This window comes from Colletotrichum fioriniae, assembly GCF_027942845.1.
Source record: "Colletotrichum fioriniae strain IMI 355084 chromosome Unknown scaffold_5, whole genome shotgun sequence".
NCBI classification, from domain to species: Eukaryota; Fungi; Ascomycota; class Sordariomycetes; order Glomerellales; family Glomerellaceae; genus Colletotrichum; species Colletotrichum fioriniae.
The window spans coordinates 2,984,893-2,998,442 of NW_027076841.1; the positions used below are offsets into that span (position 1 = coordinate 2,984,893).

At 56.0% G+C, this 13,550-nt stretch overlaps 6 protein-coding genes across 6 annotated transcripts; 2 read left to right on the top strand and 4 right to left on the bottom strand.

Annotated features, from left to right (window-relative positions):
• Window positions 1–4,193: 4,193 nt before the first annotated feature.
• N0V96_005443 (uncharacterized protein) lies at window positions 4,194–6,422 on the top strand (the record flags this gene model as incomplete). The annotated part of the gene is made up of 1 exon (XM_053197503.2): window positions 4,194–6,422. The coding sequence occupies one exon, from the start codon at window positions 4,194–4,196 to the stop codon at window positions 6,420–6,422; it is 2,229 nt and encodes a 742-aa protein (XP_053045043.1).
• An 866-nt stretch (window positions 6,423–7,288) lies between these two features.
• On the bottom strand, window positions 7,289–7,633 carry N0V96_005444 (uncharacterized protein; the record flags this gene model as incomplete). Its single annotated transcript, XM_053197502.1, has 1 exon — window positions 7,289–7,633. One exon carries the CDS (start codon window positions 7,631–7,633, stop codon window positions 7,289–7,291), a length of 345 nt encoding a protein of 114 aa, XP_053045042.1.
• A 903-nt stretch (window positions 7,634–8,536) lies between these two features.
• On the top strand, window positions 8,537–9,850 carry MET22 (3'(2'),5'-bisphosphate nucleotidase; the record flags this gene model as incomplete). Its single annotated transcript, XM_053197501.1, has 1 exon — window positions 8,537–9,850. The coding sequence occupies one exon, from the start codon at window positions 8,537–8,539 to the stop codon at window positions 9,848–9,850; it is 1,314 nt and encodes a 437-aa protein (XP_053045041.1).
• A 311-nt stretch (window positions 9,851–10,161) lies between these two features.
• MRPL6 (mitochondrial 54S ribosomal protein uL6m) lies at window positions 10,162–11,156 on the bottom strand (the record flags this gene model as incomplete). The annotated part of the gene is made up of 3 exons (XM_053197500.1): window positions 10,162–10,529; window positions 10,683–10,796; window positions 10,892–11,156. 3 exons carry the CDS (start codon window positions 11,154–11,156, stop codon window positions 10,162–10,164), a joined length of 747 nt encoding a protein of 248 aa, XP_053045040.1.
• A 523-nt stretch (window positions 11,157–11,679) lies between these two features.
• TUB2_1 (Tubulin beta chain (Beta tubulin)) lies at window positions 11,680–12,099 on the bottom strand (the record flags this gene model as incomplete). Its single annotated transcript, XM_065757403.1, has 1 exon — window positions 11,680–12,099. One exon carries the CDS (start codon window positions 12,097–12,099, stop codon window positions 11,680–11,682), a length of 420 nt encoding a protein of 139 aa, XP_065614172.1.
• Window positions 12,100–12,126: 27 nt separating this feature from the next.
• TUB2_2 (Tubulin beta chain (Beta tubulin)) lies at window positions 12,127–13,531 on the bottom strand (the record flags this gene model as incomplete). Its single annotated transcript, XM_053197499.2, has 6 exons — window positions 12,127–12,921; window positions 12,991–13,045; window positions 13,107–13,148; window positions 13,219–13,244; window positions 13,305–13,328; window positions 13,520–13,531. 6 exons carry the CDS (start codon window positions 13,529–13,531, stop codon window positions 12,127–12,129), a joined length of 954 nt encoding a protein of 317 aa, XP_053045039.2.
• Window positions 13,532–13,550: the final 19 nt, after the last annotated feature.

The following is a 13,550-nucleotide window of genomic DNA, read 5'->3' on the forward strand; positions in this document are numbered from 1 at the left end:
AGCTGCTCTTTCAGCAGTCTTGCAAGTTGCACATGTTCATCAGTCGTCCAGATCAATGTTGCGTACCACGAATCCACGAAAAGACGAGCCCACATGCTCGGTCCGGATTACTGAACTCCTTATTTCTTCTTGTCTCAGATGGCAAGAGTTTCAGGGCAGAGTGCAAACTGCGTCGCTTCACTGCAGCTTTCTTCTTTCCTCCTCATGTTGTACCAGATCCCTGGATGAACTAAGGTAGGTAGACGAGATATATGGGAGCCGGTACATGGAACTGCAGACGTCGGCTCATCAGGCAAACCATTTGTCACGAAGTCTTTCTATCATTCTGAGTGCGACTCATCTACATACATCTTCTTTCATCATCTGGAACCTCGAACAGGAAAAGCAAGCTGTGATTCGATAAGGTCTCGCTTACGGATGCAAGCAAGTCCAGCTCACGAAAATGCAAACACCACTCTCCATCAACCATGGCATGTGAAACGGCTGGCTTGCAGGCGACAGGCCGATGCAAAATCTGAGTGCCTTCCAGGCCATCTTCTGGAAGCCGGATATGGTCGCTCCCGCGCGGCCAACGTCCGCTCTTGGCCTACTATTTCCGTGCTATCTGGGGCAGGGTCATCTGCAGTCTACGATGCCATTGAGTGATTGCGTTCTGACCATTGCATTCACACGATGTCACCGTGAAGAGGTCTAAGGACGGGAACTCAACGGATGATACCTGCTCGACCGGACGGTTGCCGCAGTGCCGATGCTTGCCAAGTTGCCTCGTTGCACGATAATGAGAAACTCGATGATCGATGTAGTTTTCAGGATCGTGCAGTCCAAGATGTGCTCGACGGCATCGATAAGCTCGATTCCCAGTTCTGGGGTACTCAGCAAAGCCACGATGGTTCCCAGCAAACGGGCCTTGAGCAATATTTAGAACTTCTATGCCTGTTCTTTGCATCCAACCCCGCAGCTTCACGTACCCACAGGAGGTTTCTTCATTCACGTGGAAGCTATTCGGCACCTCAACCCTGTTGAATTACAGGACAGGGCCCAGCCACCCGATATAAACGCCAAAGACAGCCAAAGGTCCAAACAAGCAACAAGTCGGTGAGGAAGACCCCCGAGGCCTGGCTCCTGACTAGGACTTAAGCTTGCTCAACGCTAATGCCTGCTTCCCTTCAAGGCTGCCAGCCAACAACCGAATCACTCGTCCAGCTTCATCGGGCGGACGGCGGCCGCGGAGAGGAAGTAGGGCCAGGAGAGCAACAGAAGTCTTTCAGACTGTCGAGCAAATCGAAGGGCATTTTAAGCGCCGACAATCACCTCCGCGTTCTTTTCACAGCGCCATCAACCAATCAAAACCCTAGACGTCTCTTTGACTAGCCAGGGTCTAAGTATGCTTCCAAGAATAGAATGGCCTCCCACTAGAAAACTAACCAATCGATATGGCCGCCTACCGACGTCTCCACGAGTCTCTTCTCTTGGCTCCATCAAAATGACAGGCCACTTTGGACCGGACCCTGGCGCGATGCTCACTCATCTTTCCTCTTGTTGGGCCGTGGCAGGTCGCTACGAGCTTTGCGTATGCTATGTTCCATGCTCGCCTCTTCTCGTTGGTTGTCTTCTGCTAAGGCATATTGTGATAAGGTCTGCTAGCTATGTCGAGTCGATAATGCTCAGTACTGCGACCCTGGCTCTGAGCTTCATGCCTCCCTACTCTCTCTTATGCCGTCCTGGCCGATGATGGTCGTAACAGTACCACGCCATTTCATCATTCTCAAGAGGGAGAAGAAAGCCAGAGATGAACTGCAGCGGTGGACCTTAGCAGCACCATAGCTTTGTCGGCATCTGCAGGCCGGCCATGCAGTCGCGACAGCAGCCACATGGGATGTTGCTGGTCCTTCCGCACTTTGCTGTCCGGCTCGCTTTCACAACCTCATGCTGCAAGCAAGCAAGTGCTGCTCCTCGCGGATGGACGAACGTACTTCGTACCCATCCATAGCTTGACACCCCTTCGAATTAGCTCAATACCCTGTCATGTATCGGCTCCCGCTATGAGGTACATATGCTCTGCACCGAAGTCGGGAAACGAGTTAGTCACTATGTTTGCTGCAAGTTGCAACAACTCAGCGCCGAGCATCAACTGCCTTTAGTCCCGGCCTTGAGATCCACCATTGCGCTTTTGCTCCGGGACCCGGCTGCTATTCCTGTCGTTTCCTCGTGCTCCCGAGAGCCCGCTGTTCTCCATGCCCCTCCTGCTTCTCACCCCAATGTCTTGAATCTCGGCCACCCAAGTGTAGGGGTGCCACAGGGGTGCAGTTCTGTCGGCGGGCGATCAAGCATGAGCCAAGAGCGAGCCAGCAACCCCGGTACCCTCCTGTACGTGGGGTGGGATGTATGTACCTCTCATGCAGGAGGTTGACCACATTGCAGCAGACCCGACCTAGACATGACCATCTCTTTTATCTTCTGCGTCCGCCCACCCAAACTTTTGTTCCCTTTTCGCTTCAGCCGCGCCCTCCCCCTCCTAGGTGTGACACGACCTTACTGCCGGCTGCCTGTCCGTCCTCTCGGTTGTGCGGTGTGTTCCGCGACATGAGACTGGCTTTCCATCAGTCAAGTTGAATGGGCTGGTAAAGAGTGGAAGAAGTGCGAAAGAGGTTGGCAAGTTGCTGGCTGAGGTATCCTTAACCCCAGTGAGGGTCTAAGTCGTCCTCATCTGCTCGAACCGACTCCAGTGTCATTCCGAGTCTACAACCCTATCAAGTTTCTGACGTCGCCGGGAGTTGCTCAACTCAGCGGGTAGCCATTTGGCTTACAATGAACAATCCTCGCGATCCAACCCGGTTGCGCCAGGGTCTCAATCCGTTGTTAACTCAGTCTCTGGGTGCATACCACAACCAGGTCAACACGCCGCTGTCAGCTGTGTCCTCATCGCACTTACACTCAGCTGCTCACACACCGGCAAGCGCAATACAGCCTTACAACCCACAAGAATGGATAGCTTCACCTGCTGCCGGGTCTGAAAGGTCCCATCAATCACACCAGTTCCCTGAGCAAGGTATGCATCATTCAAAACTTGCATTGGCCCCGGCCGGCTTTGCTGACCAGTCTCGATAGGATCACCATTACCTCCGCCTCCATATAGTCCACCGCGAAGCCAACGACCACAGAGCGGTTTTTTCGAGTCCTCACCAGCGGCGAATACGTCGGCAGCACGGATCCCTCCCACGAATGTTCATAGGCCGTCCCCGGAGCCTTCAACGAACACATCATTTCCTCCCCCACCGGGAGCCGGAGGTCGGACAAGCTCACGCGAAAGGCGCTTCGGGTTTCATTCTCTGAGACGGAGCAGAGAGCCCCAAGAATCAAGTCCTCCGGAGCCGATGCCGCCTATGCCGTTATCAAGGCCAACCCCTCTTCAGATCCAGATCCCACATCCAATGCCACATCACAATGACCCGAACTCATCACACGGCCCGCCCGGTGCTCGAAGAGCTACTTCTGCCAGTGCAGTCGAGACACCAACTTCAGCTCGCTCACGTTCGGCGTCTCAGTCAAGATGGGAACCGGGAATGCCCCTCCCGCCGCCACCTCCGGTCCCACCGCCAGCTTCGTCTCGGTCACAGAGCGTGCAGAGCGGGCCGAGAACGACTACACCCGTGGCTTCCCCGCCCACAAGGCGTCCTCCGCCAACAGGCGTTGCAGCCCTTGGACCAGTACCTCCGACTCCTGCAGACTGGGTTGATCAACCCGAGGAATCTAGTAGTTCTTCACAACGGAGACACTCTCCGAAGTTGACCATCGATACTGCTAGTGCTGCGAGCTCTACACAGACCGGAGAATCAAGCAATTCCGGCGCATTGAGCTCTGGTGGCAGTCTTAGTCGGGCGAGAGCTGTCCGCCACGACAAGACCATCGTTCAGCGCCGGGCTGAGAGCCGGACCAGACCGCATAACTCGATAGATGGGACCATTAACCCAGTTCAGCTCAATGACATCGTTGTTCCGAATGAGAACACACTTTCTCGCAGGTTAACGATCAACAGATCAGGACCAAGAAGCGGGGGACGGACATCGAACGACACGCCTCGGACTGACGAACAATCGACTACACCGCGGGCACCCGGGTCGTCATCGTCATGCAGTCGAATTGAGGCGGCAACACCGCCGTTTTCACCTCATCCGTCAAAGGGCACTCCCATGATGGATGGATCACCAAGCGTCTTGCCCAAGGCGCTGCCAACACCGCCGCCGCAGACTCGATCGGCATCGAGCTCTCAAACAAGATTCAGCTCAATGACACCCGCTGAAGGCCCTTCGTCAGCATCCATCTCATCCACGAAGCACATTGTCATCACGCAAACTGCGGATCAGTTTTGCTGCGAAACTATTGAGCGATTCCAGGCATTCGCTACCCAAGAGTCCACTGCGGCCACCGATGCCGAGCGAGTTCGCATGTTTGCCGACTTCATCGTGAACGAGTCCAGGATCAGGCGAGAAAGATATTCCTCTGCCATCGGGGCCATGGGCTCGGAGATCTTTGATCTGACGAGGGACCTCTTCCGCCCCATGGTCACACGGCGTGAGTCGGCAACTTCACAGGCTGAGTGGACACCCCAGTCATCTGAACCTACGCGATCCCATCGTGGGTCGATGAATTCGGTCTATCGCGAGACGCCCGGGGAATCGAGTTCCGCTCCAACGTCAGCCAACGTTCCGGGCTCGCCCATTGTGCCATCGGCAAACAACCCAAACTACTCTTCCAACTACATGCCGTCGCTTTCTCCGATATTGAGTCTTAGCGTGAGTGACAATCACGACGATGGGGACTCCCGGGGCCGGCCTGCCAGTAGATGGTGGGAGGCAGACTCTTCAGGGGCAGGCGGGAAATTTGTCGAGAGGTCCAAGAGAGAGTCCAAGTACATGGGCGTTCCAAAGGAAGCTCACGAAGCCTTGCAATGGGAGGACAGTCCGCAAGCGGGCCCCAGTAACCCGAGATCTTCGGGCGAGTATCCTCCCGAAAAGACGGGCTGGCATGAGATGGAGCCCGTGGTTACGCCACAACCACTCCGGTACTCATCAGAATCCCTTGGGTCTTCAGCTTCGCCCACGACGCCGAACCCAGCCCATCTGGACGTCTCTCGACTCGTCACTCTTCCACCGCCGTATCCTCGTCATCATCCAGCTGTCAACAATAACCATCCAGAATTGACCGAGACTAGAGTAGCCGTTCGCCAGATCAGCGACCTCTCCCAGATTGAAACTACAAAAGAAAGATTCCAAGTCACCAGCACGAAGAAGCGCGAGGAAGCCGCAAAGGCGTCCATTGAGAGGCGAAATGCTTTGCGCTCCAATTTACAGCAGGAAATCAACGCCGGCAACATTTCGTTTGCCGATGCATCGACCATCGAAGATGATTCGGTGGCAGCCGAAAAGGAGAAACAGAAGGAGCTGGGCAAGACAGAGTTTGAGCAGTTCCAAAGCCAGGTCGTCATGCCCCTAAACGACCTCATCACCGGCCGCATCGTCCAGGCCACAACCCTCTTCGACAAGCTGGCGGGAGGGCTCTTTGACGACGTAGCCAGCGCCGCCGACATGCCCCAGGAAGAAGGCGACGACAAGCCCGAGCTCCTAGAGAAGCTGACGCTCCTCAAATGGATCTTTGAGGCGCGGGAGATGCTGCACCGCGCCATCTTTGACGTCCTCACGGACCGCAACAACCGCTACCGTGACGTCGTCCTCACGCCCTACCGCCTGGCCGGAAACGAGGAGAAGCTCCAAAACGCCGTCGCCTTTTTCGCCGAGGATGCCGCGAAGCGGCAGCTGGCTTTCGCGCACGAGGTCTTTGCGCGCACGCAAGAGTTCCAGGCCGTCATGGAGCGCAATGTCATGCGCGGCGTCGAGGTGCAGCTCTCGGCATTCTGGGACATTGCGCCGCCGCTGTGCCGGCTGCTCGATAAGATCACGCCCGCCGACCCGGAGGCTCTGCACATCCAGATCCCGTCGGCTGAGTACGACGAGAACCCGTCGTACCGCCGGCACCCGTTGCAGTACCTCTTCAGCCTGCTCTTGCACACGGAGAAGAGCACGTACCAGTTCATCGAGTCGCAGACGAACCTCTTGTGCCTGCTGCACGAGGTCAAGGAGGCCGTCACGCACGCAAAGGCCAAGGTTGTGCAGAACGAGATGGACGATGGGCGGGGTAGAGAGTTTACCGCCGAGGAGCGCGATGCGCGCGCGCAGCGTCTCCGCGACGAGGAGGGACGTATGTTGACGGACGACTTGAAGGAAAAGGTCCGCGTCGTGCAGGACCAGTGGACGAGTGCGCTGGGCGAGAACATCAAGAATGTGAAGCAGATGCTGGGGGAGTATCTGCTCGAGACAGGAGGGTGGGACGAGGCTTTGGAGGAGGGTGGTGTCGGCAGCGTCTAAATGAGCTTTTGCAATAGACGAGAGAGAAGGACACCAGAGGTTCGGGTATGATTTCTCTTATATATCTTCACGGCGACGAAGACGTTGATACCCCTTTGCGTATGACGACACTTGTTTACACTTCTTGTATATATTTTCCCAAGAAACTTCTAGGTAGGGGGTTTTGTGACCCAGGAATTAGCTAGACATGGCACGAAGATATGATATTGAACGGCATGGGATTTTCAAAAGTATTTCCAAAGTGCATCGTAGTGTTTTTTCTGATAACTTGTTTCCTCTCCATTTTTATGAGAGATGTTCTCCGCGACCCATCTACACAGTAATATCTTTCGTACGACAACTTTCCCATCCAAACGCCCATTATGTTACATTTATAAATACGGCGCCGCCCATCCTTGGAAGAATGGCCATATGCCTTGTATATTTGTTTTGTTGCTCTGCCTTCGCTGATTGCCGAGATCCAACCGCCCAAGAAATCAGCCAAGGCAGAACATTAAAATAAATAAACACGGCACATGGGCACTCGTTCTTCCGAGGGTGGGGGGCGTGGTGTGCCGTCCCACGATCTTGTGCTTTGGTATCCCCCCATCAAGGGTTTCCTTGATTCGATCGCGTCTCCCTCACTTCTAGTCGGCAGCCTTTCCAGTATCTTTTCGTAGAGCCCGGCTTTGTAATCAGTCCATTAGCTCGTTCACAGCAGTCATCTCTTCAAACAATCCATCTCGCGCTGAAGGAACTCTCTCTCTCTCTCTCTCTCTCTCTCTCTCTCTCTCTCTCTCTCTCTCTCTCTCTCTCTCTCTCTCTCTCTCCTCTCTCAGCTAGAAAAGGCTTCCACCCCCATCGTCGATAGTACTAGGAAACACACTTCATTTGTTCTCCAACCGGTCTCTAAACTCCTTGGGCAGATCCATGCCGACCCTCCGCGCCGTCAAGCGCACGCGCTCCTCCTCGTCCATGTTCATGCCCGGGTTGTAGCGCTCGAGGAGCGTGACGTAGGTGCGCTGGGCGCGGAGGTAGGCGGCGAACTGCTCGGCCTCTGCGGCATCGGCCGCGGCGCGGGACGAGTCTTGATTTGCGGCGACGGGGGCGGCGGTGAAGCTGGTGCGTAGGCGGTTGTGGATTGCCGAGCGCTCGCGGGCGAGGACGGGACGAGGCGGGAGCTCGCGTAGGAGGGAGCGGTAGAGGGAGCGGAGGTGGGGGACTGTGGTCATTTTGGCTGTTTTGCTCGATTGATTTGCCGATGTTTAGGTGTTTGTGAGGTATCCGGAGAAGATGGGAGCAACGGCGGAGGAGAATGTGGTGATGGTTGAGGTGTTGCTGGTAGTGACGATGCGACGGGAATTTTTTGGATTGAAGCTTTGCAATATGAGCGTCGAAATCCGAGGCCGGGGTCCCTTCTTTCCTTGGAGCTCTCCCGATGCGCTCAGCGGGTGTTTGGGTGGATCCCCCGTCCCTGGCGGGCACTGCTGCACTTCGGGCAGGTTCTTGCCTTGGAATCTCACCTCAGGCACTTTCAATGGAAATTTGAATACAGCCCGACCCAGGTACCCTAGAAAGGCCCGAACTACTGCAGCTTATATTACATAAGGCGAGGAAGGCAACCTGAGCTGAGCTATTACCCGTGGACGGCTATCGGTCCCATCCATGGCCCGGCGCCGGCACAGGCAACAGGCACGGATGGAGGGGTCCTGACTCTGGATTCTCGACCCCTCCTTAACAGAGCACTTGCAGCTCTAGTTACGGCAAAGCTTACCGCACTTCAGCATCTTTACTTAAGTCTGATTTTTCATAGGCATTTCCCAATACCGACCTTATCCACAGAAAGAAAGTGGAGGGCGTTGAAAAGACGACACTGCAGCTCTACGGACACCTACTAAGGTACCTCTAGTCTTCTAAGCTGGTCTTCGTAGCGAATTGACTCGTTTGTGCGTCCACAATGGCCCATCCCATGACGCAACAGCCGCCATGGTAAACACATGCTGGAGCCATAGAGTGAGCCAGGAACCAAGGAGCTTTGCCTCTTGGACACAACTTTCCCCCTCCTCCACTGTCCACATCCACATTGCGCATCCACACAAACCACCTTTGACCTCCCATCTTACGTCTAGAGTTCCATGCCCTCCAAGGTCCGACCATCAAGCGGAAACAACAAAACAAGACAGGAGCCCACCTCCCGTCTCTCTTTCGTGCCCTTCCTCCTCATCTCCTCCGTTCTCGTCGTGACACTGGCTATCCTATCTCTACGAGCTCTTCCCCGGCTCTCCCTCCTCTCGAACCACTTCTTCCCTATCACCACGACCACGACCCTCTTCTCTTCCTCCTCGTCTTCCTCGACAAAGAGAAACTCGCCGCCCGCCATGTCATCCTACGCAAAGGAGCTCGAGGTGGCCCAGCTGGCCGTCCAGCGCGCCTCCATCCTCACCAAGCGCGTCTTCCACGAAAAGGCAAAGGGCACTGTCGACAAGAACGACAAGTCCCCCGTCACCATTGGCGATTTTGGCGCCCAGGCCCTCATCATCGCCGCCCTCCGCCACCACTTCCCTGACGACGAGATCGTCGCCGAGGAGGAGGCTGCCCAGCTGCGCTCCGAACCCCAGCTCCGCGATCAGATCTGGGATCTCGTAAAGACCACCCAGCTCGACGACGCCGCCGCCGAAGCCTCCCTCGGCGGCGGCATCGCCTCCGCCGAAAGCATGATGGACATCATCGACCAAGGGAACAGCAAGGGCGGCGCCGCCGGCCGCATCTGGGCTATTGACCCCATTGACGGCACAAAGGGCTTCCTCCGTGGGGGCCAGTACGCCGTCTGCCTGGCCCTCATGGTTGACGGCGACGTCAAGGTCGGCGTCCTCGGCTGCCCCAACCTCCCCGTCGACGACAAGGCGCCCCTCGCCGCCGACATCGGCTCTAACGCAAACGACGACACGGGCTACGGCGTCATCTTCTCTGCCGTCCTCGGCCAGGGCGCCACCTCGCGGCCCCTCCGCACCGGCGCCATCGCCTCCGGCGGTCCCATCTCCATGAAGCCCGTCACCGATCTGTCCGCCGCCACCTTTTGCGAGAGCGTCGAGGCTGGCCACAGCGCGCACGACGACCAGGCCCAGATCGCCGCCAAGCTCGGCATCACCAAGCCCAGCGTCCGCATGGACAGCCAGAGCAAGTACGGCTCCATCGCCCGCGGCGCCGGCGACATCTACCTCCGCCTACCCGTCAAGGCGACGTACCAGGAAAAGATTTGGGACCACGCGGCCGGCGACCTCATTGTGCGCGAGGCCGGCGGTCAGGTCACGGATATCCAGGGCAAGAGGTTGGATTTCGCCGTCGGACGGACGCTGGCGAACAACAAGGGCGTCATTGCTGCACCGGCTGCCGTGCACGGCGAGGTGTTGAAGGTTGTTCAAGAGGTGTTGAGCTCAAAATCTAGCTAAGAAAAAAAAACCTTAGGAAAGAATAATAGTAAAAATATGAAAGATGTTTTGGACTTTCTTGATTTTGCGATTGTTGTGATTTTCCCTGGGCTGTCTTGAAGAACCAGCAGAATAAATAGTGTACATTGTTTGTCTCTTTTTTTCTCTTTTCCCTTCCCCGTACAGTGATATACAGCTATACACAGCCCTCCAGAAGCTCTGCCATCGACACACAACCACAGCCGACTCTGCAGCAAAGCCCAAAGAAGTGCCACACCACATCCCATAGCCTTCCCTCTTTCCCACTCCAACCGTCCGCGCAGCGAAATCGTCTATTTGATCTTCTTCTGCTTCAGCTTAATCGTCTGGTCATCGATAAACACGCCCTTGCCCTTATACGGTTCCGGCGGCCGCCACTTGCGCACCCGGCCCGCGAAGCTCATCATCAGCTCGCGGTCGATGCTCTCGAGCAAAATACGCGTCGGGCTCGCCGCCGTGACCTTGACGCCGCGCGGGATCCCCATCTCGACCGGGTGCGTGAAACCGAGCTTCAAACACAAAAACTTTTGGCCGGGGAACTCCTCGAGCCGCCCGCGCTGCTCGACGCTCGCGCGGTAGCCGATGCCGACGAGGCGGAGGATCGCCGTGTGGCCTTCGGAGACGCCCATGATGTAGCGCTGGAGGTAGGCCCATGTCGTGCCTGTCAAGTTTCAAAGTAGTCAGCAAAGCGCGTTCAGTCAATTGTGATGGACTCGACTTTCGCTGAAGACGAGAAGACAAGCTTGAACTTCCTTAAGAAAGGGCAGTGAAGGAGAGGGAAGGGGGGAAACAGCAAAAAAGGTAAAGAACCCACCCCACATCTCGCTCTGCTCCTTAATGTTCGAGTCCTCCACGCTCAGAACCGCCGTGCTGCCCTCGACATCGTAATCAATCTTCAGAAAAGGCGGAATCTCCAGATCCAATTCTCCTGTAGCAAACCAATTCAATCCAGCATTAGCTTAAGCTCCTTGCGGCCTCCCGGTCACCCCCCTTTCTCGAAGGGGCCCGACCAAAAAAACATACCCAGGGGTCCCGTGACGGTGACCGTTCTCTTGTAAACCTTCAAGTAGCTCGTCGGATCCTTCTTCAGCTTCGGCTCGCTAATGGCCAGCTTCACGCCCGGCGGGATCGAGACCGGCGTCCGCCCGAGCTTGGAGTTTCGTGTCGGCGTCGAGGAGAACTGGCGAGGCTGCTGCTGCTGTTGGAAAGCCGGCACAAGGAAGGCTGGTATCGTCGTGGCCGGCGAGGCGGCAAACGCCCGCCTCAAAGCCGTCCTGGAGGCCAGCATTGTTCGTTTCTTCGGAGAGATTGGCAAGCTTCACACCTCCCAATGGCGCGCTCGCTCATGTGCTTCTCGACAATTGGAATTGGCGACCCTCAGCAACTTTTCCACATCTTAGTCAGCCATGCGCGATCCACAATCTGGATTCTTCCGATTGGCCCCTGCTTAGCTCGGGAGGAACACTACCTTACCTCAGGTAAGTGTCCGCACCTAAGGTTATTACAGCTGGAACGCAACGTTAGGTAGCTCAAGCTCATTGCTTCCTCTTGGCTTTCAGGTCTAGGCAATTTTTACGTATAATTGATAAATGTCACAAGAAACAGGAGTTGAAGAATTATGTTGTTTGTGCCAGTAATTTGTACAGAGTAATCTCTGATTCTTCGTACTCATTTGATACGTCAGGCGAACTACTAAGAGAGGTATATCTAGAAGCCCATTTCCAGCAAGAAGCCGGAATCGCGAAGCGAAATGCCACCACGGGTGGGTTGGCGTAGTGTCAGGTCATAGTGACAGTGCGATTGAACTGCGCTTAAACCTCCTCCTCAAGAGGGACCTCCTCCTCGTACTCCTCCTCCTCCTCGTCAACACCAGCATCCTGGTATTGCTGGTATTCGGAGACGAGATCGTTCATGTTGGACTCAGCCTCAGTGAACTCCATCTCGTCCATACCCTCACCGGTGTACCAATGCAAGAAAGCCTTGCGACGGAACATAGCAGTGAACTGCTCACCGACACGCTTGAAGAGCTCCTGGATGGCGGTGGAGTTACCGACAAAGGTGGAGGACATCTTGAGGCCGCGGGGGGGGATGGAGCAAAGGGCGGTCTGAACGTTGTTGGGAATCCACTCGACGAAGTAGGACGAGTTCTTGTTCTGCACGTTGCGCATCTGGTCCTCGACATCCTTCATGGCGACCTTACCACGGCTGGGAACAACAAAGTTAACATTCATTCGCACTCCAGGGGCATTGTAGTCAACTTACAAGATGGCAGAGCAGGTCAGGTAACGACCGTTGCGGAAGTCAGAGGCAGCCATCATGTTCTTGGGGTCGAACATCTGCTGGGTGAGCTCGGGAACGCTGACAGCGCGGAAGGAGTGGGCGCCACGGCTGGTCAGGGGAGCGAAGCCGACCATGAAGAAGTGGAGACGGGGGAAAGGAACCATGTTGACGGCGAGCTTGCGCAGGTCAGAGTTCAGCTGACCGGGGAAACGGAGGCAGGTGGTGACACCGGACATGACGGCGGAGACGAGGTGGTTCAGGTCGCCGTAAGAGGGGTTGGAGAGCTTGAGGGTACGCATGCAGATGTCGTAGAGAGCCTCGTTGTCAATGCAGAAGGTCTCGTCGGAGTTCTCGACCAGCTGGTGGACGGAGAGAGTGGCGTTGTAGGGCTCGACGACGGTGTCGGAAACCTTGGGAGAGGGAACGACGGAGAAGGTGGCCATCATGCGGTCGGGGAACTCCTCACGGATCTTGGAAATCAGGAGGGTACCCATACCGGCACCGGTACCACCACCAAGAGAGTGGGTGATCTGGAAGCCCTGGAGGCAGTCGCAGCCCTCGGCCTCGCGACGGACGACATCGAGAACCTGATCGACGAGCTCAGCTCCCTCGGTGTAGTGACCCTTGGCCCAGTTGTTGCCGGCACCGGACTGGCCAAAGACGAAGTTGTCGGGGCGGAAAAGCTGGCCAAAGGGACCGGCACGGACGGCGTCCATGGTACCGGGCTCCAAGTCGACGAGGACGGCGCGGGGAACGTACTTGTTGCCGGAGGCCTGATTGGGTGAGAAGGTCAGCATTCGTCAATAGGATTGCCTGCACACTGGGGGACTAGGATAACAAACTTCGTTGAAGTAGACGCTCATACGCTCGAGCTGGAGCTCGGAAGTGCCGTTGTACCTGTGGTATAATTAGCTACTAGGTCCATGGGGCAGCCGCACTGGAGGACAAAGTGACATACACGCCATTGCTGTCGAGACCGTGCTCGCCAGAGATGTTTTGCCTGTACCAAGGTCAGTACGAAATCGTATCAAATGTCGAAATCGCCGCGTCGTGAGCGGTTGGCTACGCACCAGAAGGCAGCACCAATCTGGTTACCCTGTTCAAAGAAGTTAGCCCCGCACTCCGGCTCGTTGTGTTGAGATCAGGAGATACTTACGCACTGGCCGGTCTGAAGGTGAACCTATTGCGAGAAAACAATCAATGGTCAGCGGAATGTTTCCCATGCTAGAAGCGTTGGAGATGCAAGTCGGGCCATGTTTGGTAAATGTCGTTTTGGGTGGGAATATCGGCGGGGTACGCTCAGGGGCTATCCCGAAATAGTGGCCATTCCGACGCGTCGCAGAATTGTTGTGATGGGAGAGAGCGACTTACAATCTCACGCATTTTGAATGATGGATAGCTC